Genomic DNA, 21243 nt, shown 5'->3' on the forward strand with positions numbered 1-21243 from the left:
CTATGGGTAAGATGGTGTGTACTGTGCGTGTGTGTTCCCCGGAGGAGGCTTGATGCATAATACATGTCTTCATAATAACCGCTTTAGGACGGGGAAAAACAGCTAGCTGCGATTAAACACAATCATTTGCCTTGCAGATTCAAAAATAACAGCGCTATTTGGTGCTTTTTTCCACATTTTTTTATTGAAAGCTTCATCAGAGAGAAAAAAAACAACTCATAAAACCCAAGTCAAATTCTAACATCCACAGATGTACAGATAGTTTCTCAAATAACACACACACTGAGCAGCGTGTGCGAGGCGTGACCATGTCCTCCTCGCGCTGAAACAAAGAAAAGTGAAGAACGAACAAAAAGAGAAAACTAACAAAAATAAAACATTTTAAAACCGCTCTGCTGTCTTGATAAATAGTTCCTCTTTTTAATCTGGTAAATGAATACCAATGCCTAACACACTCTGCTGGCTATGTCATTTCCTAGTGGTAGTTGGATATTTCTCTGGGAGCTGTTTGAACTCCACGAGGGCTCCTGGGGTTGTGTGGCCAATCAATAGCTCTTATCAAAGGTGGACCGAAGCATCAATTATGAAGCACAGGGTCTCGCTCTTGTGGGGGGCAGTTTGAACAATTTTCTCACTGCATTATGTGTGTGCAGAGTGTGAGTGTACTGGCCTGTGATGTGTAATTGAGCCACGGTTAGCCTTATACCCTACGGGAGACCGGATTGGAGAGCAACTCTGAACGACTGTTTTCCTCATGAGAATCGATGCGGAATGAATGCAACTCTGTTCACAAGGAACCTTTGCAACAACTGAGTATGACGTGTTATACATCTAATGAGTGACAGTGTGAAAGCAACACTACATGAATTACTGTCTGGATCATGTCAGATTTAAGGATGGCTGCAGTTATTGTGAAAAACGGTGAGTTCGGGAAGGATGGAGACAAAACGTTCAGTCAATACCGCGTCTGGAAAACTGACTCTGAAGAAGACCAGGATGTAGGTACAATCTCAAGCCCACCATTCGCTCTTTTAGTGGACAGTATTCTGCTTTTTCCTGTATCAAGAAAAGTCATTCTGAACATCTGATTACACTTCCTTCAGGCACCAGATGAGTGAGATTTACTGCACTTAGGCAATTCAGATATTGTAAAAATAAATAATCGTTTTCAACACTCATTATGATTGCATAAACCTTTTCTTTTCGGCACTATAGCAGCAAACAATATCATTATAACACTTAAGTAAAACAAGACTTAAGGTTGATCGAGCACCACTTAGGCCTAGGTTTACTCAGCAATATTAGTGACAAGCCAAGGACATTCCATCTCCAACCTGCTGTAGACAAATAATGCAAACTAATAAATGCAAACTAATAAATGCAATGGTGGTCTACAATTTAATTTCAGAAAAGCTATGCAAGCAGTGCTTAGACACAGATTGCAAATGGTGGCAGCCTCACGATGGAGTGTTGAAGTCAGCCAGAAACAATTCTTAAGGTTAGAAGAGATTGGAACAATGATCAACTGTGTAGAAAAGGAGAGGGATGGTCATGGTGTGAGAGAGGAAGTCTGTGTTGCTAATGAGAGGGGTGGAGCTCGTCCCCTTTTGGAGACCTGTACACGGGACATACTGCTGCAAGAACACGGAGAAACTCCAGGTTCTGACCACTTCTGCCCGGCAACAGCGGCTAATGATCTGCCTCTTGTTCTTTCCCACACACACACACACACACACACATTCTAGGTATAGCTGACTCCTGGTTTGTGCTGACACATGGGCTGACTGGGAGAGGAGCATTTTCTGCTACAGCCTCCTTAAAAATGCCGGCGTGCCTTCTGTACACTTCCAAATTTGTATTCTGAAAAGGTACGTTAAGCCATTGTGCTATTAAGAGAGCCATTTTTGCTTGTTCAGTCGGGTAATCTTTTAGATCTGTGAAATATTGGCGCCATGCACCAAAAGCAAACACCTGCCTTAACATTTTCAATCTTGAATCTCCATTAGCAAAATAGATCTGATATTTGTTGTTGTGCATTGTTATTATCCATAATCTCTTGGCGATGTGTAGTCCTATATCCCATAATGCCATTGCTTTTGAATCTCAGGCCTTCTGTGGGACGCTCTGCTCTCCGATGTGCAACTTCTGCATTATGAGCCCTGTTAGGCTTCGAAAATGTCTCTCTGTATTACTTTTATAAAAACAGCAGCTGTAAAAGTCTATGCTAGCTATGCTGTATTCATAGCTAAACGTTTGAGTAGAAGAACTCTTCACACACACACACTGACACACACATACTGTACTAGCTTAAACCTGGTAAAGTTCAAGTTTAGCAGTTTACCACTTAAAAGGACTCAGCGATGGACTACATTGAGCAAATGCAACAATGACGAAACAGATGAGCAATGTGGGAAAGTCCCGGGAGCTCATAAACCCAACATTTGTCAGTTGTTAGCCGTTAAAGACTGTAATGTGGGTGAGACTTGTTCATTGGGAGATAAGAGCAAATCATAGCCTGGAGGCAAGTTCAAGCAGATGTGGAATGTGGATCAGATGAAAGGAAAAGGGCAGGTGTTAATTTGATTGGACAATAAACAGCTTAACAGTCAACGAGAGACAGTTTGAATGACACATTTAGCTTCTCAACTTCATTGGTGGACGGAAGATAAAAATGACTAGCAATTTCTGGCCGAGGAAAGATAAGGTGAGTATGGCTTTAAAGGTGTAGTTCACATGAGGAAGCTGTGTGCCAGCTTCTTGTCTGTGTTGTCAAGTGGACAGGAGGCCTGTTAAGAGTAAAGGCCAAACGATCAACAGTGGCCGGCTCATCACAGAGATCAGTCAAGGCAAAAGCCTGAGAATGCCTCCTCTTTAGCACCATAGAGTAGCTTCCATATTGTGTCACATTTCTTTAGCACAATTGAATTAAAAAAAATCTTCCATTTGCTCTCACACAAATAATTTTGAATTATTTGGAAGCTTTGTTAAAAGGCACTCGATGTACAACTCGTCGGTAAATTACAAACACCGCCTCGCATGATGACGTTTGCCTGTAGTGTGCTGAACACGCCATCATGCTAAAACATAGAGCAATGGACTTACTGTAGATTTGAACGAGTCACACGAACTGCAAGAGCTCAATTGCAATTGTCACCAAACAAAAAGCTCCCTCAGTCTGGAAGAAAGGGGTCTTTTGAGGGACACTGGAGTGGATCCTATTGCCCCGGAGGGAGACAAATTGGGCCCGTCAAGCCTCATTGCGAGAGTGACTGAAATTGGTTTGTGGTTCTGCTTCTGCACCATCCAATAAAGAGAAGAAACTCCAGTGGGAGCACAAGAGAGAGGGGGGGAGGAAGGGAGGGAGAGAATTAGGGAAAATGAGAGCAAAAGGACCCTGGCTTGGCCATGGCACATTAATGGTGCCAGTGAAGCAGGGAGAACACAGAGCTTTTTAGCTCTGTAGACCCACAGTGGGGCAGAGCGGGCAGGCACGGGCCAACAGAGCAACACACAGAGGCTGCTATAATGGGGGCAGAAATGGCCGCTGTCCCACAGGCCATTTCCTCAGGGGACAATCCTCAGAGATGAAATCATTGGAACCCTCACACAGCTCAGGGACGGAAAGACCAGATAAGATGTGCAGGGCTGTTTGTGCAACAAATTGGAACAACCAGGGGTGTAACTGACACTCAGTGGCGGGGCAGAGGAAGGAGCTGCCATCGACAAGTTAAAGCTGGTGAGGAGCCTGGTCTGTTCCCACAGGTGTGAAGACCCCCCCTGCTGGTGGTGGGTCAATGATCAGGGGGATGATCAGGACAGACAGTCGTTTTCCAGCCTTTAAACACACCTCTACCATGCCTTGTTAGTGTCACAGAGTGTCAGCGTCTATAATGCTAACACTTAGCTTGTATTCAAGTGTCTTTTAAAGGAATTGCGTGACATTCTACAGTCACTTCTGCTTGTCCAGCTAACGATGACGACAAAGTATACATTAAATAATGAGGTAAGAAATATTAATGAGTAAGCTTTAGAGGTGCAAGTAGGAGGCTTTTGTTAGCTTTGCATAGCATCTTGCTAACTGTCCCCTCCCCCTGTTTCCAGTCTTTGTGCTAAGCTACGCTAACCAGCTGTTAGCGGTAGCCTCATATGTTAATATACAGACAAGAGAGGGAAACCGATCATTCTCAGGAAAAAAGTGTACAAGCATATTTCACGAAAAAAGTCAAATTATACCGAAAAAAATCTGCCCCTTCCTTCAGACTTCCTTACAGAGGCCCTCCTCCAACACACACGAACGCGCACATGACCAATGAGGGCACGAGGTAAGTTTGTGCACGAGATGGAAGGCTGACAGGCAGGTAAGGCCATCCAGTTATTTTAGCCGGGCCGGCTAGAATTGTTTGTCGTGCTTTTTACAGCATTACAGCTTCCACAGATGACATTTTTTTATGTATTTATTGTCAAAGCATTTAATGTATTCATTGCTATCGGGATGTTAAGAGCATTCCATGGAATATAACAAAAAGTGTTTCTGAAGTGAATTACCTACCCCACCTTTAAGTGCCATAAGGTTTATGCAATCATTGCTAAACACTTTAAACAACTTACCTGATGTCCAACATGTAGCAAACACCACTCATCTGGTATGCCTGGCACGTAAATACTCAAAAATGTGACCTAGGTGTGGTGATAAATGGAAGAGATGAACGGAAGAGATGAACAGCAGCAGGGGGATTCCCAGTTATGGTTCAATTAAAGCGATAAAGAGACTGAGGACAGTAAGGGCATAAAGCTGGAAGCAATGTGTCAACAACCACGAAGCGTAGCAAGCAACGTTCCCCAATCTATTCCTAAAGTGTTCCCTGTAGGATCCAAGAGAAAGTCAGAGTTGGAATGCACCAACAGTGTGTGAAGCATCGTAAAAAGTGATGAGACACACAAAGAAATGAAAAGACAAGTAGAGGAGAAGAAAAATGACTTTTGGTAGGACTGCCACTGGTTGCATCACACTTTAAATACTGTTTTTGATGTGTGTGTTTTAGTTTTTACATTAAGTGTGTCTGTTTAGATACATGTATGTGTGTGTGTGTGTGTGTGTGTGTGTGTGTGTGTGTGTGTGTGTGTGTGTGTGTGTGTGTGTGTGTGTGTGTGTGTGTGACAGCTTGGACAACCGTGGAAAACTAGCTTAAACCCGGCAAAAAAGAAGATTTTAAGAAGGATAGTAAGGACTGGTCCGGCCATCAAGGTCAAATAAAGAACAACGACAACAGCAACATCAACAACAACAATATCAACATTAACATCATCAACAACAGCAACATCAACAACAACAAAATCAAACAGAAAAATGGAAAGGAAAACAAAACAAAAACAAAACTCTGGTTCAGAGTGTCTCTTCATCTTTGGTATAAAAATGGCCACCCATGGGCTGCATTTGATCCACAACTAGGAAAGACTACAGAAATTGTCAACAATTTCTTCTATTGCTTTTGCACTGATTTGTTTAAACCGTAAGCTCCTACTGAATCTACTGTTTTTATTTCACTGCCAGAATTAATTTCCGTAGTTTTTTTTGTATTCATTTTATCATTTTTTTTTTCTTCTTTTTTTCTTTTTGCAGTGTGACAAGCAAGCGGGCAAAAAACATCTTTAAGCTCATAAAAAAGGTAAAATGTGGCAGATAAAAAGCACTAATGTCATTGACAGCAACTTTGCCATTTAAAATAATAATTATGATAATAAAAAAACAAGTTCAGCGTTTGCAACAGACTGCATCCACGATGCAGCATGTTTTTCTTATGTTTTCATTTTTTCCTCATGGTGAAAAATCTCTTGAAAGCTTCTTCTCCCCCCAAGTCTTTTCCCCCCCAACAGACATTTTGTTTTCTTCTGACACTTAGTTACCTCTGACATAATAATTATCAAAGTTTTCTTCTAATGAAGAAAAAAAAAAAGCTCTTCTCTATTAAATCTGTACAGCTTATGTGATAGATTCTTTTTTCCTCTTTAGAACAACGTATCCAGTGTCTTGTACCCTCCGAGTGGTACAAGAAACTGACTTTGTTTGCTTTTTTTTTCCTTCTAAACAGACGTCAGACTTTAACTCTGTAAAAAGTTTCTGCCGCCCTTCAAATTAAGGCCATGAAGATTCAAGAAAGAAAAAACACTTTGTTTCTGAATATATCTAGAAAACTAAAATTTAACACTAGAACATAAAAAAGAGTGAAAAGAAATTGTAGCTTAATATCTGAGGAAGACAATCTCTGTGTATTTCAAACTTGACTCCCCTTTTCTAATTACAAAATAAACTTCATCACCTACCTGCGCATTCAACCTTTTTTTTTGTCATTTTCTATTTCCTTGTTTTTTTTCCATTTATTTTTAATTGGTTGAGAATTTTCTTTGAGAAACTTTTCAAGCTTCAGCCCAGCCCTTCTGGCAGGTTCCCAGACTAAACAATTTCACTTCTTTGCACTGTGCCCAGCAATTCCCCCATCCCCTTCCTCAGCACTCTTTGCCTCCTTCTTGCATTTTTTCCCCTCTCTTTTTTTCTCGTAGGCCAGGTAGGAAATGAAAAAAGTGTCTCTTTTTTGGTGCCTGGGCAATCTGGAAGTAATCTCTTTCTTTTCTCTTTTCCTCACATTCACAGTGCAGCCACCTTCTGTCTCAAGGCAACGCTGTCACAGGAACATTCGCTCAGGCCGATGCTATCTGATGAAGGGGAGAAAACACAGAGAGAGAGAGAGGGGTGCCATTGTAATCAAAGCACAATATTACAAACAGAGAAAAGCAATAGAGCTGACAGCTGACAGCTCTGTCAGAAGACTGAAGCAGAATGAATCACGTTCAACTGTTGTGATCGGGACCCAAAGGAAGAAAGTGCTGCTAAAATGACGAGCAACTGACAACTGACGCCAGCAATAATTTGAGTCATTTATCAAAACACTGCTGCGTCTTAGTGCTCACGTTTTATTTAGATTTGTACTAAGCATTCACTATCACTATTTGTCAAAGAGAATAACTTGCAATTTGAATGCTTATGCTAGTACAAAGCTGAACAAATTGTATTTTGTACAATAAAATCCCTTTACAACACAATTCACAGACAGGAATTAGCTTATAGCTTTATTGAAAAATGTACTTTGGGAATGAGAAAAAAGTGTGTAGTAGAATTTGAAACTATACCTGATGACGCTAAGTACTATATACATTTATATTGTCTCTGAATAAATGCTGTCATACCGCCCACTGATAAAGCTTACAATACAAAGGAAAGCAGAGGATATCACGTTACAGCGGCTGACAGCGAGTGTCCTGCCTCCCCGTGTGACTTACTTGGACTGGTATGAGTAAGCAGGAACATGGTCGGCAGAACTGTCCACTTGGATCTGTTGCTGCTGTCCAGCCAGCTCCTGTGACGAGGGAGCCACTGTCTGGGGGGAGGCGTCTGTCACCACTCCCTGAGGACACACACAGGAGGAAATCTGTCAGCTCTGAACTTTAACAAGCTTCTCTCTGCAGAGCTCGCCACTTCCTGCTGAAACGGACAGTTTTCCTACCACTCCTGTCCACTGTGTGCACATACATTTGTAGTACTGCATGTCCTGCTGTCCTGGGAAAGGACAGTGTCCTCTGTTGCTCTTGTTTGACCAATAGTTGTTCTACTTTTTCTAACTTGCATTAAGGATCTAAGTATACAAACTGTTAAGCCCTCTCAATGCTTTAAAACACATTATTGTTTAATGGTAGAAACAAAACCCTTTTGGCACGATATAAGAATAGACCTAATAAAAATGTGTGATTATTATCTTCTCAGATGACAGGTCTATCACTCTGAGTATATGACCCATATCACACTATTTTATTCAAAGATGCCGTTATACTGCCTGTTAGAAATGCATATAAAATAAAAGCATAGACACTTAGAGTCTTTTTAATTATGCACTGTTAAGGGGTAGACCCTCAAGTGTTAGACAGCATTGTAAAAGCAATATAAGCTATACATCCTTTTGGACCTGTCTGCTGCATTCGACACGGTGAACCATCAGATCTCCAAGAATTTGGAGTTTCAGGCTCTGCACTTTCCCTCCTCACCTCATACCTCAAAGACCGTACCTACAAGGTAACTTGGAGAGGGTCCGAGTCCGACCCTTGTCAATTAACTACAGGGGTCCCTCAGGGCTCTGTTCTTGGTCCCCTCCACTTCTCCTTGTACACAAACTCGCTCGGATCTGTCATTAGCCCGCATGGTTTTTCATACCACTGCTACGCTGACGACAATTCTTTCTGTCCTTTCCCCGCTCAGAGACCCAGGTCGTCGCACGCATCTCTGCTTGTCTAGCAGACATCTCTCAGTGGATGTCTGCTCACCACCTCAAGCTCAACCTTGACAAGACTGAACTGCTTTTCCTTCCGGGAAAAGATTGTCCCACTCTTGACCTAACAATCAACATCGGCACATCTATTGTTTCCCCGACTCGGACTGCAAGGAATCTGGGTGTGACCCTAGATAACAAACTGTCCTTCACTGCAAACATCGCTGCTACAACCCGCTGCTGCAGATACACTCTTTACAACATCAGGAGGATACGTCCCCTCCTGACCCAGAAAGCGACGCAGATTCTGGCCCAGGCTCTCGTCATCTCACGCCTAGACTACTGCAACTCCCTCCTGGCTGGTCTACCTGCATGTGCCATCCGACCTCTGCAGCTCATCCAGAATGCAGCGGCTCGTCTGGTCTTCAACCTTCCAAAATGTTCCCACACCACGCCGCTCCTCCGCTCACTTCACTGGCTTCCAGTTATTGCTAGAATCCACTTCAAGACAATGGTACTTGCGTACCATGCTGTGAATGGATCTGGCCCTTCCTACATCCAGGACATGGTTAAACTGTACACCCCAGCACGTGCACTCCGCTCTGCATCGGCCAAACGGCTCGCTGCACCAGCACTGCGAGGGGGACCCAAGTTCCCATCAGCAAAAACATGTCGGTTTGCTATCCTGGCTCCAAAATGGTGGAATGAGCTCCCCATTGAAATCAGGACAGCAGATAGCGTGCACATCTTCCGGCGCAGACTGAAAACTCATCTCTTTCGACTCCGCTTTGAGCGATAGAAGCACTAACAAAGAATTGCTAACAAAGCACTTATAAACTAATAAAGGACTGGCTTATCTAAAGCCGGTTGAGTAGCACTTGAAATGTTTTAGCTCTATGAAACCTGATGTACTTATATGATTCTGTTTTCTTCAAGTTTGTATCTTGTTGGTCGAATGCACTTATTGTAAGTCGCTTTGGATAAAAGCGTCAGCTAAATGCAATATAATGTAACGTAATGTATTTGTCTTTTATGAAATTAAGCAACTTAAGCTGAAAACATTTTGTATTGAATAATAGTACATCATTTGAAAATAACTGTGAGATGAAAGTGATCAGTGTTTAAAGTCAAGCATGTGCGAATAATATAAAATGTGCTGAATTGCTTGCAGACTTTGACATCTATATTTGAGGTAAAGAAAAGTCTTTAAAGATGGCCATGCACTCTGAATTCATCACAACAGCCTCTTAGCCTTTTTATGTGTCTAGCATAACCGATAGCCCCCATCACTGAGCCATCTCAATCACCTTTAACAAGCTCTCAAGGAGACTGCGACCTGTCCATACATCAGCCCTGCAGTCAGGCTGACGCTGTGATATACGCCCCGCTGCTGAGGCTGGCATTGAGAGGACGAGGGTGAGGAGGAAATAGGTAAAGAGGCGCCACGGGCTACACTACAACTACATTCCTCTCCTCCATCCTACTCCTGCATGATGAACTTTTTGGGAGCTTAGGAGGAGGGGATGAGAGAGAGAGAAAGGGGGGGGAGGGGACTAATGGCTCTGTCAAGGGAAAACTGTCATTGTCCGTGGCTGGTGGGCTGAGCAGAGCTCCGTGGCTGACGGATGTGTGTGTTCCTGTTACCTACCAGCCCGGACTGGCTGTGGAGGGAGTGGGGGGGGGGAGAGAGACAGCACCGCCGGCACTGTGTCTCACTTCAGCTCCTGTCATCTGATACACGACTGATAGTCCATCTGAATACGAGCGCACTGTCAGCCGGCAGACAGCCGTCGCGCTCTCCTCGCCGGCCTGCCTCTTCCTGCTTTCCGCGTTCATCATTTCTCAGGCTGGCCTGCCCCAACCTGCCAGCAGCTCAGACAGCCGCCCAAAGAAGTGACAAAGTCTGTGCTGCACTTCAAATGTCTTTCCCCGAATACTATAAAACTTCTGCCACTTCTTGCTTTGCTTGCACTTTTCATCCTTGTTATTTGCGAGGCCATTTATTCAGAGACAATACGAGCAATTTACGGCTTGTTTCAAATGTAATCTGTCTGTTTAATGTTTGGGTTTGTTGATGTGGTGAGAAGGTTTTTTAGAAATGGCAAAGGGAATGCTTGTGGGAGTAAGGGAGTGGGCTGTCAGGAGTAATGATGTCCTCCATTTGGGTAAACATGGACAGGTTTTTGATATGTACTGAGTGCAGCCTTACTTCGACAGGGACGGCTGTTGGAGGCACAGGAGTGTACTGGGGAATGTAGGTCCCTTGCATAGGCGCCGCGGCAGCTGCAGCAGTCATGTACTGAAACACAAACAAGAGACGAACAAGCATCACAATCCCTGCATACATCACAAAACACAAATATTACACACAGTTCTGACACAAGTATACTAATCACTATCCAATATGGGACAGAAAAACACTTCCAACCCTGATTCCAAAATCCCCAGACAGTCTCATTAACTGCAATTACTCCCAGAAACCATTGAGAATGTGAGCCTGCAGCGCCCTCAGCATCCTTCGGAGGGCGCTGAAAGAATATGTGTGCACTCTCAGCAGAGCAGAGTGTGTGAGGGAGACAGAGGAGAGTGAGGAGGGAGAGAGGTCCAGCTGTTCCACCAAGACTTCACAGGCAGGCAAATGCACCAGGCCACAGCTGAGAAGACGATACAACAATGAAGAAAAAAGTTGAGGAGGATGAAGAGAGAGAGGGAAGGAAAGAGAAAGCAGGAGGTCTTTTGCCTGTGGCCTATATTCCTTTTGACATGCCTGCCCTGGCTTTTAACTTGGTGCTAGCTCACTGCATGATGGCCATTTTACAGACGTGACACAAGCTTAGTTACATGACAGCCACGGGGCTTTTACATGCAATATGAATGAGGACACGGCACTTTGAGCGAGGCGTTTTTTTTCTGGAACTTGCTGTGAATGGATGTTGAGTGTGTGCGTGTGAGTGTGATGGTGAGCCAGTGTCAGCCTGATTTGCCAGTGTGTGTGCTTCTTTTTAATTAGCACATGCCTGTGCATAAAAGATGACTTATCACTATTTGTCTGCCCAACTGTGCATCTGGATGTATGAGTTATCTCGCATGCAGCTGTGTGTTTGAAACATACGTGTGTGTATGTGAGAGACAGACAAAGACAAAGAGGCTTGGAACGATAATGCTGCAGTACAGCGCCAACGGATGTGATCCCAGATAAAAGCCACCAGGCTGCCTCTCCATCTCTCCTCGTCTTCCTGCTGCTTTTCCGGACCAAGAAAAAAAAAAGAAGGAAAGTGCAATCCCTTTCTTTCCGTCTTATTTTTTTCCCTTCTCCTCTCAGTCCCCCTGCCAGAGCTAAAAAGCGTGGCGGCAGTATGCAGGAGGAGGCAGTAATGGAGGGGCTCTGCCCTGCTGCGGAGCCTCTCTTGGCCGAGGGCCCGGCGGTGCTGGTGAAGTGTCATTACCGGCAGCGTGGCTAATGGATCGGGTACGGCTCCACCGCTCACCCCTAATGAGAGCAGCTAAAGGCCATGGACACGGGTGATTAACTCCCCCACCGTGGCTACACATGGCCAGGAGGATGCCCTGGGATGGATGTTGGTGTGTGTTCATATGTGTGTGTGTGTGTGTGAATTTAAGGTTATCACACCTTCAGTGCTGTCACACTCCTAACGGGGTGAGGCGGCACTTCCAGACTTCCTGACACATTACCACATTACCTCTCTGTGTCATCCCTTCTTCCCTCTCACCTTCCTGTCACTCGCTCTCTCCCCCCTCCCTCGCTCTCAACCTGCTATTGTTTAAAAGGGCCTATCAGGTTGTTGAAGTGACCTTCTCCTCGGTGAATTGAAACCATGCATACCAATTGTCCTCAGGACTTTTAGTCTTCGCTTCTCCTTCCCATTAACTTATTCAGTCAACTCACCTGTGAGGGCTGCATGAAAGCAAATGAAGGGAAGCAGGAGATAATTAGCTATATCAAAATCTCCCTGTCACACGGAGGATGTCCATTTTAAATGTTATATTTCGCTGCAGGACTGCAAAAGGAATTTAAATTAGATATAACAAGGGCATGTAATAAGATAAGATTTTTCCCTCTGCCATAACCATTAGTTAACCTATTTAATGTGGCAGGTTGAGCGGGGCATATTTCTGCAGTCGCTGCTGTGGAAAGTCAGAGGGATGTCAAGCCTGGCTACAGTGAAATGGGTTGCTATGGCGATAAAGATGATTTTTATCCAATTTCAACCCTTTTAATACTTCCCTGTCCATAGTCAGGGGACAGGTTTAGCCAATATAAAACATCCCTAATTGGCAATAAATGGTGTCACATACATACACAGCCACTCATACTGTATCTATTCACACACACACACACAAACACAAACACACACCTTCGACGGGAGCAGATGGCGGGTGCGTTTGTTTGATGAACGGGAGGCCTGAATAGTTCCTTAACGAGGCCGGTGTGAGTAGACTCCTTAAGTCTCTTCTCTACCATCACTCTCTATGACATACAACTATAAGTACGGTATAAAATCACACCGCAATGCAGCAATGGCAGGATAAAAAAAAAGAATTGATGTACCAGCGTAGACAGAACCACTCTGGTACCACAGTGGTTTGGGCCTCTGCACCAACTTAGACAATTTATGAGGATGATAGAGCAGTTTACTTTCTGCTTTCCACAGCTACAAATACTTTTCTAGAAAAGGTGACTTGGGCACAGCATGTTCAAATACATCACCCAGCTCTCTGTCTGTCACTCAGCCTCCATCTATCAGTGCCCTCTGTGTTGACATGCTGTTCTGTCACATCGTGTGCAAGGTAGAGGATAACAGTTGGTCAAGGCTCGAGCATCCAGCTGCTCAGGATGGGTTATTAATGGCAGAGAAGCGTGGGGATGGGCTCTGATGACTATTGATCTAAGCTGTGGGGCTCCTACACAATGGGAACTATTGGAGCTGCAAACCAGCGGCTGTGAATCACAATTCTGTACCGCCTCACCATGAAAAGCCTCTCCATATCTTGGCCCCGAGGCTTTGTTAACAGCCCGCCTGCAGAGATTTACTGTATGCTGGCAAAAATCAGCATCATCTTTTTAATCACTTCCTTAAATACATTCGCATCAGCAGGCTTTTACAGTATATCATTTGACTATTTCACTATTTACTATCTCTGTAAGAAGGAACCCTGTGGAGAGTTTGACCCACATTAGCACTATGGAGTCCTGTTTTGTATCTTACACACAAAAGCACGCACAAATTGGTGAAATGACACACCGTTGTGCCATAGGTTTGACATAATTCCACCGATCTACAAGTTGGCTCTGTTCACTGCTACTTGTATTGAGTTGTGAAGCTTTAAGTTTAATGGTAAAAAAATCCAGTTGAACGCTAAACTGACAAGTATCCATGCTTTAATGTTCAAAAAGGTATTTATTTTTCTCATACTGCCTGTGCTGCAGCACCTCTTTTCACCCTCTGTCTGAAACCAGAGCCAAGTCTGCTCTGATTGGTTAGCTGGACGACTGTTGTAATTGGTCAACTTCTTAGAGATGTCCTGCCCCTAGGCCTATCATGTACATGCGTTGGAGCACCAGCCAATAGAAGCGTGAGTGTTTCATAGTGATGTCAGAAGATATACATGGGCGACAATTGAATTTCGGGGGGTGTGGAGGGAACTTTGGGATTTTAACCTTTGCAGACCAATTACATGCATACAAACCTATATAACACATTACAGGATGGAAAACCCCCAAAAGCATAAAAGCACTCCTTTAACAACTACCTTCTACCGATTGGCTCTGAGAATCACCTTGCAGTCAACATGTGTTCCTGTTTGAATGTGAAGCTACAAGACAAGAGAGTGCGTGCTCGGTCAACTTTCCCCGGGTGAGTTAAAGTTAAATATCTCAATGCACTGTTATAAAAATGTAGAACAGTACTGTACTTCCCCATGGAAATCCAAGGGAAACAGCCCAGATAATAGAGGGGAGCTCTTCACACAAATCTGTCTTCCAGAGACAGAGAAGCTGTCAATCACCACTGTCACCATGACAACAGAGAGACCTGGGTTCTACTTGCCATGACAGGAGTAGGATGGAGAACACAGAGGGAAGGTCACCTCTTGTCATGTCAAACACTATGTCGCTAACGCACACACACAAATGTGCACACGATAGAGCATGTGCACATCCACACGTGCACAGCAACTACCAGGCATGAGCAAACACAGAGCATGACAGATAGACTCCTGCTAAGTGGTGAGAGCGCAGAGATAGTAAATAAATCAGTAACCGAGCGATATGCACCAAACATAGAAAAATAAATCAATGAGGAGCATGGATGGCATTTTTATGGTGTGCCATCCATAAACATTGAGCCTAAGGTTCTTTAGCATTCTGTAATCAAGTTGTTCAAGATACACAGGCACCAAATAGAGCAGGGGACTAAAGAGATTTTTGTAAACATTTCATTACTTTTGGTGAGTCAACTGAATTCCAAAGCAGTGACCATCAGACAGCATCGATCCATGCTTCCTTATTACGAGGCAAAGTGTTCCTAGCCACTCCCTTTTAACAGGCCTAACACCGCGTTCTCGGAAAGCTCCGGTCACCACACCAGTGTCACAGCTGGGGCCGACCGGGAACATTTGGTTCTTTACTTGGAGAGAAGGCTAACACCGCAGCCACACACAAACAGCCAAGAGTATTCTGAGGTGTGGCTTTCCCTCCAGCGGACATACGCAGTCGTGATAAGTTGTTGACTTTGGAGACGCTTCTCATGGCAGGTGCTCTCCGGTGGCAAAGGGGAGGTCACTTGACCAGTGGAGGAAATCAAAACAACCTCACCACATGCGTATACACTTGAGAAATGTGCTCTTAGAGTATGTGGTGTCAAGTCCAGTTTACTACACGGATAGTTACAGATCCCGGTTCCTAACCCCTCTTTTAACATACTTTCTCAATCAGGCATTATGAAAGGGCTCTCACATCTGGCTTGAGAAAAAGCTTGATAGGAAGCATGTCTCAATTCCCATAGATGATCAAGAGTGGCATGCCGTGTGTGCAGCTCAGCCATAGAGAAATTATGCTACACAGCACACCGCCTCAGGAAAGCTAAGCAGGCGAAAAGGAGAGAGGCAGAGAGACAGAAATATAAAAAAGAGAGTGGGTGCCTGAACCCACTTTCTCCTATAATACAAGCCGTCAAACATCAGAAGCCATCATCATAGATTAGCCTGTCTCTAATCCTGGCTGTTAGCACAGCTGGGGCAGATTAGGGAGGGGGCATTCCTGAAAGAGCCAACATGGCGTCACAGTCGCTGACAGCTCACCTGGAAACACATGGGTAACTGTACAATACAGCACTGTTTCAATCATACACACACACACACACACACAGATCAAACGCAGTGCTGGAGAAAAGCTGCCTGCTCGCCTGCCCCGGGGCAGCGGGGTTAGGGCAGGAAGTCAGGCTTCAGAACTGTGCGACACCTCTAAGACCACTTGATCCTAAAACAGGGGGGAGTTCCTGGTTTCTGGGGTGGCGACTGTAAGCGGCTGTGTGTGTGGAATAAGGAAAACTAGATTTGACGTGTGAGGGAGACAGAAAGTATAAGTGAGAAACAAGAGTTAGAGGGTGAAAGGGAATAAGGTGGAGAACAGAGGGCCCTGTCACACTGTCGAACTTCACAGGAAATCTGTTTAATGTGGGAGATCAGGGAGGAAACATGCTCTCTTGATATCTGGCCATGAATGCATGGAGTGTAAAACAAATGATACGGCAGCTCCATGGCAGAGCACATGTGGCGACAGCCTAAGTAGGTTTGGCTTTCTTGAAAGGAAATGTAAAATCCATCTTCCACTGAATGTGTACTTTGTTTTAAACCAAATGAATGATGTTCCCCAAAGATAAAAGGCATCCACTCGGTCCTCCTGAGTTCTGACCCAAACTTACTGTGTAATGGACACCTGCAGTTTTCCCTCTCAATTTTCTCAGAGAGCATATGCAGACTGTAAGTTGATTTTCATTTGCAGAACTGCTATGGCGAAAAGCAAACCCGCTAGCCACACAAAATGTAAAGCGCACCTTTCTATGATGGATGTGCGTTGTTTGAATGTTTATTGTTCCTAGGGGAATGCAATATCGTCATAGGTTTATTATTGGCCACTTAAAACTGATCCACTGTGCATATTTAATTCTGCTTTTATAATCTAGAAAATAATACATCATGAGGAAATTGGTAAGTGTGCTTTCCATTCTAATGGTATTTTACAACAAAAATGCTGTGCAAATGGCTTCGTTATTATTTCACAGTACAGAGCAACTTGTACTGTATGTAGCATAACAAGTCCAAGTACGTATTGCTGTTCCTGAATGTTCCTGCTGTGGCCGTTTGTCATTCGTCTAGATTATGGCAACTAGAGTAGCTTGTGTGTTGGTATGTGCATGGCTCATAGTAGCACAGTAAGGAGTACTCACACTTCCTGTAGTGCCCAGGGACAGATGGTTCATCTGCTGGGCGAGAGGGCCCATCATGCTGGCAGGCTGCATGGACATAGTGTGGTCCATGCCTGGCGTGATCACTGCACCCTGAACGAGAGAGAAGACAAGGAGAGACTCAGATGGACGGAAGCACAGAAGAAATGATGCAGACTGTGCATATTCTTTTATTTATTTATTCTGGTTCTCATTAGCCTCCACATGAGTGGATGAAAATCATTCTGGAGCCCATGTGAAACCCAAACCAAAACAGAAAAACCCAACAAAAAGACCAAAACTAACCAAACAAAGATATCAGAAAAGAAGCAAACACATTCGAAGGAGGAGTATATACGAGTGTATAAGCAAGAAGAAAGGGCGTGGTGGCCTGAAGTGGTAAGGGGTTAAAAAGGCAAGGCAGGAAGTTGGGGTTAGAAGTGAGAAAAAGAGAAGGAAAGTCAGCAGGTGGACAGGAAGGGAAAAAGTTGAGGAAATCGCCACTCCTAAAAGTTCAAAGCAATAAAAACAGAGGAAGAAAAAAAAGGGTTGGGCCGGGAAGGGGTGACATGAGGACAACGCAGCCAGAGAAGAAGAAGAAGAAGAAGAAGAAGAAGAGGGACAGTGTCAACAAACAGCAACAGGACTCAGGGATGTTTTTAAGATCAATACATACCATTGTCTTTGGTCTGTCAAAATAATCAATATCTGCTGCTGATGTATCAACAATATGGGTTTGTGCGGTTCATTGATTGCTGAGAGAGGATGCTGTCTCCCTCACTCCCTCACTGTCTCCCTCACTCCCGAGCCTCCCCTCTTGGTAAAATGTGTGGCGTGTTTTCCCTAACGGGCGGATGAGAACGCTAGAAGCTTCTCTTTCACAGTGCAGTGGTACATGAGGGAAAGTGATGAAACCATTGTTGCTCTTTCAACCCTTGCCGTGATAGCTCCATTTCCCCAGCACTGAATCCTCGGGAGGAACACGTTCAAAACCAAGCCCTTTTTCCTTCCACTTTGTGAGTGTGTACTGTGAGTGTGTCTGTGTGTGTATAATCCTGCAACTCGAGTAGTGCAGGCTGGTGTGTGTGTGTATGTGTGTGTGTGCACCCCGCTGGTGACTCTGTGTGGGCCTATTGGAGAACAAACTGTGCAGACACAGCCTGTCAGAATCGCTCGGCTTGTCTACTCCCTGCATTCACAACACAGTCAGCTAACTCTCTCTCTCTCCTCCTTCTTCTACCTCAAACATCTTTCTCCCTATCCCACTCGATATGCAAACTTCATGTGATCCTTACCGCAGTTTGACCTCAGTACAAAAAGAAAAAAACTCTGTGAAGCTGGGATCACTGTCTCAAGAAGTATAACAGTTACACTAGCTCTTTTGTATTTCTCATTAAAATGTAGTGTTTACTAAGTGGATATTTACACACTAGTAATTTAAAACAGATTGCAGGGCTGTGATATTCATTGTGGATGGTTAAAGCATTTTTTGTTGGGGCTTCATCTTTCAGGCTGTGTTCAACCACCTTAGCTTTACGGGGAATTTTGAGAAACCTGCAGAACTACTCAGGGCTCACAAGCAGTGACTTGTTTTTTAAGTTATTTTTGAGCAAGAAATGTAATACCATTATTATTTTATAACCTTATTTATAAATGTTCTTAAGCGTAGAAATCAGTTGTTATTAAATATTCACTCCAAGTACCCAGGTGTCACTTTAAGATAGCTTAATGGACCACCTGACAACATTTGCTAATAAGAGGAAATACAATATATATTTACTTGCAGCCAATTAAGACATTACTTAAAGTGGACCTATCATGCTATATTTGAAACATATATTGTAGGGCCATACCTATACAAAACATGTCTGTGAAGTTTTTTTTTCAAAATACCAAACAGATCACCCATTGTAGCCATGCCTCATACTGCTCAAACCCCTCTTTTGCAGCCCTGTTAGAGAAACGCGGATCTTGGGTCCTTAGCTTGAAAAAAAAGAAAGAAGAGGAGGCGGAGCTAATGCCTGATCAGAATTCTACCGGAGATAAAGTTAAATTCTGCTGTGATAAAACGCCATCCTGTTTAAACCAGGTCAAGGATTATTTCTGAAACAGTATGGAGCTCAAATGCTTTTTCTCTTGCAGGTTTATCACAAGGTGAGTTCTTTTTTTATTTCCTGCTTTTTAAACACATGTGCTCTACACAGTACAGGTTAGCTCTGAGTGTTAGCGAGGCTTGCTAATGTAAACAAAGACGAGATTACGTCCAAAACACGTCAGGCATTGTTTCTGATAGCAACTTTCTGTGGGTCCGCTGCCGATTTGACGTCAGTTCGGATGGAATCTGTATCCGCTCGTTTTAAAAGATTTGGGTACGGAGGAAAAGAGAGAGGGTTTTATTTTCTGACGCTGCGTGAGTTCCCGACGCACCGGGGACACATATTTATGTATAAAAGACATCACAAAGTGCATTTTGCATGATAGGTCCCCTTTAAGCAGCTGTACTCACATTGCCTTATCTATAACAGAGCAGACGTATTGAGTAAATGACTAGTTTGAAATGAGCTAGTAATTACTAAGATCTTAGGAAGGACTTCAAAACATGGTGATGATAAAGTGAGGCCTTACAAACAGCTGGTGCAATCCTGCAATACGGATTCTTTAATTACAACAAGCAAAACCCCAATGTAAACTTATTGTAACAGGTATATAAACTTATATTATCTGTTTTGTGTAAAAACAATCTGTACCTGCAGAGTACCTAGTGCATGTAGCTTAATATTCCTTTGAAAAAATGAGAATATTCAGTACTTAGTCGAGGGGAAACGAGAAGACTGTGTGAGGACAGGAGAAGGATGATTAGGGAGAGAGCTGATGGAGGTCATGAAGAAGACGACAGCAAGAGAAGAGGAACATGGAGAGGGAGGAGAGAGAGTTAGAAAGAAAGGCCGAGGGACACACGGGGAGAAAGCAGAAGAAGACAAAGAAAGAGAAAGAAGAAGAGAGAAGGCGAGGAAGAGGGAAGGACAGAGAAAGAGAGGAGCGAGAGCGAAGCAGCAGGAGCTGTGGGCTACCTGTTACTGATTCAGACTCTGACAATGCCTTTATAATGGGAAAGGGAGAGCATCGGAAAGGCTTAATTCACAGACGTGTCAGGGAGAGTTAAGCCGATTTGTGATTTCGATTTTCTGTGTTTGTGAGACTGAGTGTCTGTGAGAGAGGGGGTTTTAGCGTGTGTGTGTGGGGGGTTAGTTTGTCTATCTGTCGTGTTGTGTGTCTGTCCACGGACAGACTGGAGAGCAAAGAAGATGAGAGGGAGACTGACACAAATAGGCAATATATGTTTTTGATTTGTCCTCTGTGGGTAAGAGAAAGACAGAGAAAGAGCAAGATAATGGATGCTACTGACGTATCTGTTACAAATGTATGAGATGATATTTACAGATCTCTTCGATGTATGCGCATGTGTCTCTGAAAACCCATCTTGCTTAAGATGGTATTGATCCTCATGTAGACAGGAGACAGATGATACCAGCCCCTAGTAGTTAAATACGCTGATATACACTCAGCAACCGGAGACAATGTACAGTAAATAAGAAATAAAAAATCTTACAACCAGCAGTGTTTTTTAATGACCACTCATTACAAGTAAATAGTAGCACTCAGACTGATGGCGCGCTGATCGCTATCAGCTGATATTCATTACTTTGTCTTTAGAGTTGCTGGTCAGAAATAACATTTGTTAAATGGGTAAGGTGAATACATAAATGTCACACACAGAGTGCTTTTACTGCATGATCCATAAAAGCTAAAAGATCTTACATACAGCGAGGTAGGCAGTATTCTTAGGTTGCTCATATTATTAATACGATTATTTTGATAAATGCAGCAGTTAATAATTTTATTAAAGGGCAACATTTCAAATTTTTTAGGGTTTAATGAAGCTTTCCTCAATGCAAATAGACAATGCCTGAGAAGTCATTCTATTATATTTATGTTAGTGAATCTGACAAATGAGGGACACAGTTTTTTACAGAATGTCCTCTGTATTGGCTCTCCATAAAATACTCTAAAGATTGTTATCAAATTCTGATTACTTTAAAATGGTGATTACTATAAGCAATAACAAAAAAACAATGTATATAGCACTTTCAAAAGAGGTAATTTACATGGTTATAAGCCCTCAGGTTTCAATTCTGGTAAGTTCAGACATGGTTCACAAAATCATCACTATCCTGCTAAAATCTTAATATGGTTTCCAAATGATGAAAAGTAAAATAAATGTGTTTTCTGACAGGTGAAATGTACAACATTTGGGAGCAAATATACAAAATTGAAAGCTCAAGAGGATCCAACAGAGGCTGTTTTTCCACTCAAACAAAGCATCACTTGTGTCGCGTGCATGAAAGAGGACCGGCACTTGACTCAACACATTCCTCGCTGTATTTGACAGTTGGTTTCTGTAT

At 43.4% G+C, this 21243-nt stretch overlaps 1 protein-coding gene across 6 annotated transcripts in view; it reads right to left on the bottom strand.

Annotated features, from left to right (window-relative positions):
* Positions 1-162: 162 nt before the first annotated feature.
* Positions 163-21243, bottom strand: part of rbms3 (RNA binding motif, single stranded interacting protein) — a 256131-nt gene continuing 235050 nt past the window's right edge. For 5 of the 6 annotated variants that reach the window (XM_034124685.1, XM_034124684.1, XM_034124683.1 and 2 more), the window contains 4 exons: positions 16784-16894; positions 10525-10614; positions 7336-7460; positions 163-6711 (listed from right to left, as the gene is read on the bottom strand). In XM_034124685.1, the coding sequence (XP_033980576.1) occupies positions 6708-6711; positions 7336-7460; positions 10525-10614; positions 16784-16894 (330 nt within the window). In that variant the 3' untranslated portion in view covers positions 163-6707. Of the gene's footprint in view, positions 6712-7331; positions 7461-10524; positions 10615-16783; positions 16895-21243 lie in introns of those variants that run through there. The other variant, XM_034124688.1, reaches the window with a different exon arrangement.

The sequence above is a fragment of the Trematomus bernacchii genome, unplaced genomic scaffold (assembly GCF_902827165.1).
Source record: "Trematomus bernacchii unplaced genomic scaffold, fTreBer1.1, whole genome shotgun sequence".
Classification (NCBI taxonomy): Eukaryota; Metazoa; Chordata; class Actinopteri; order Perciformes; family Nototheniidae; genus Trematomus; species Trematomus bernacchii.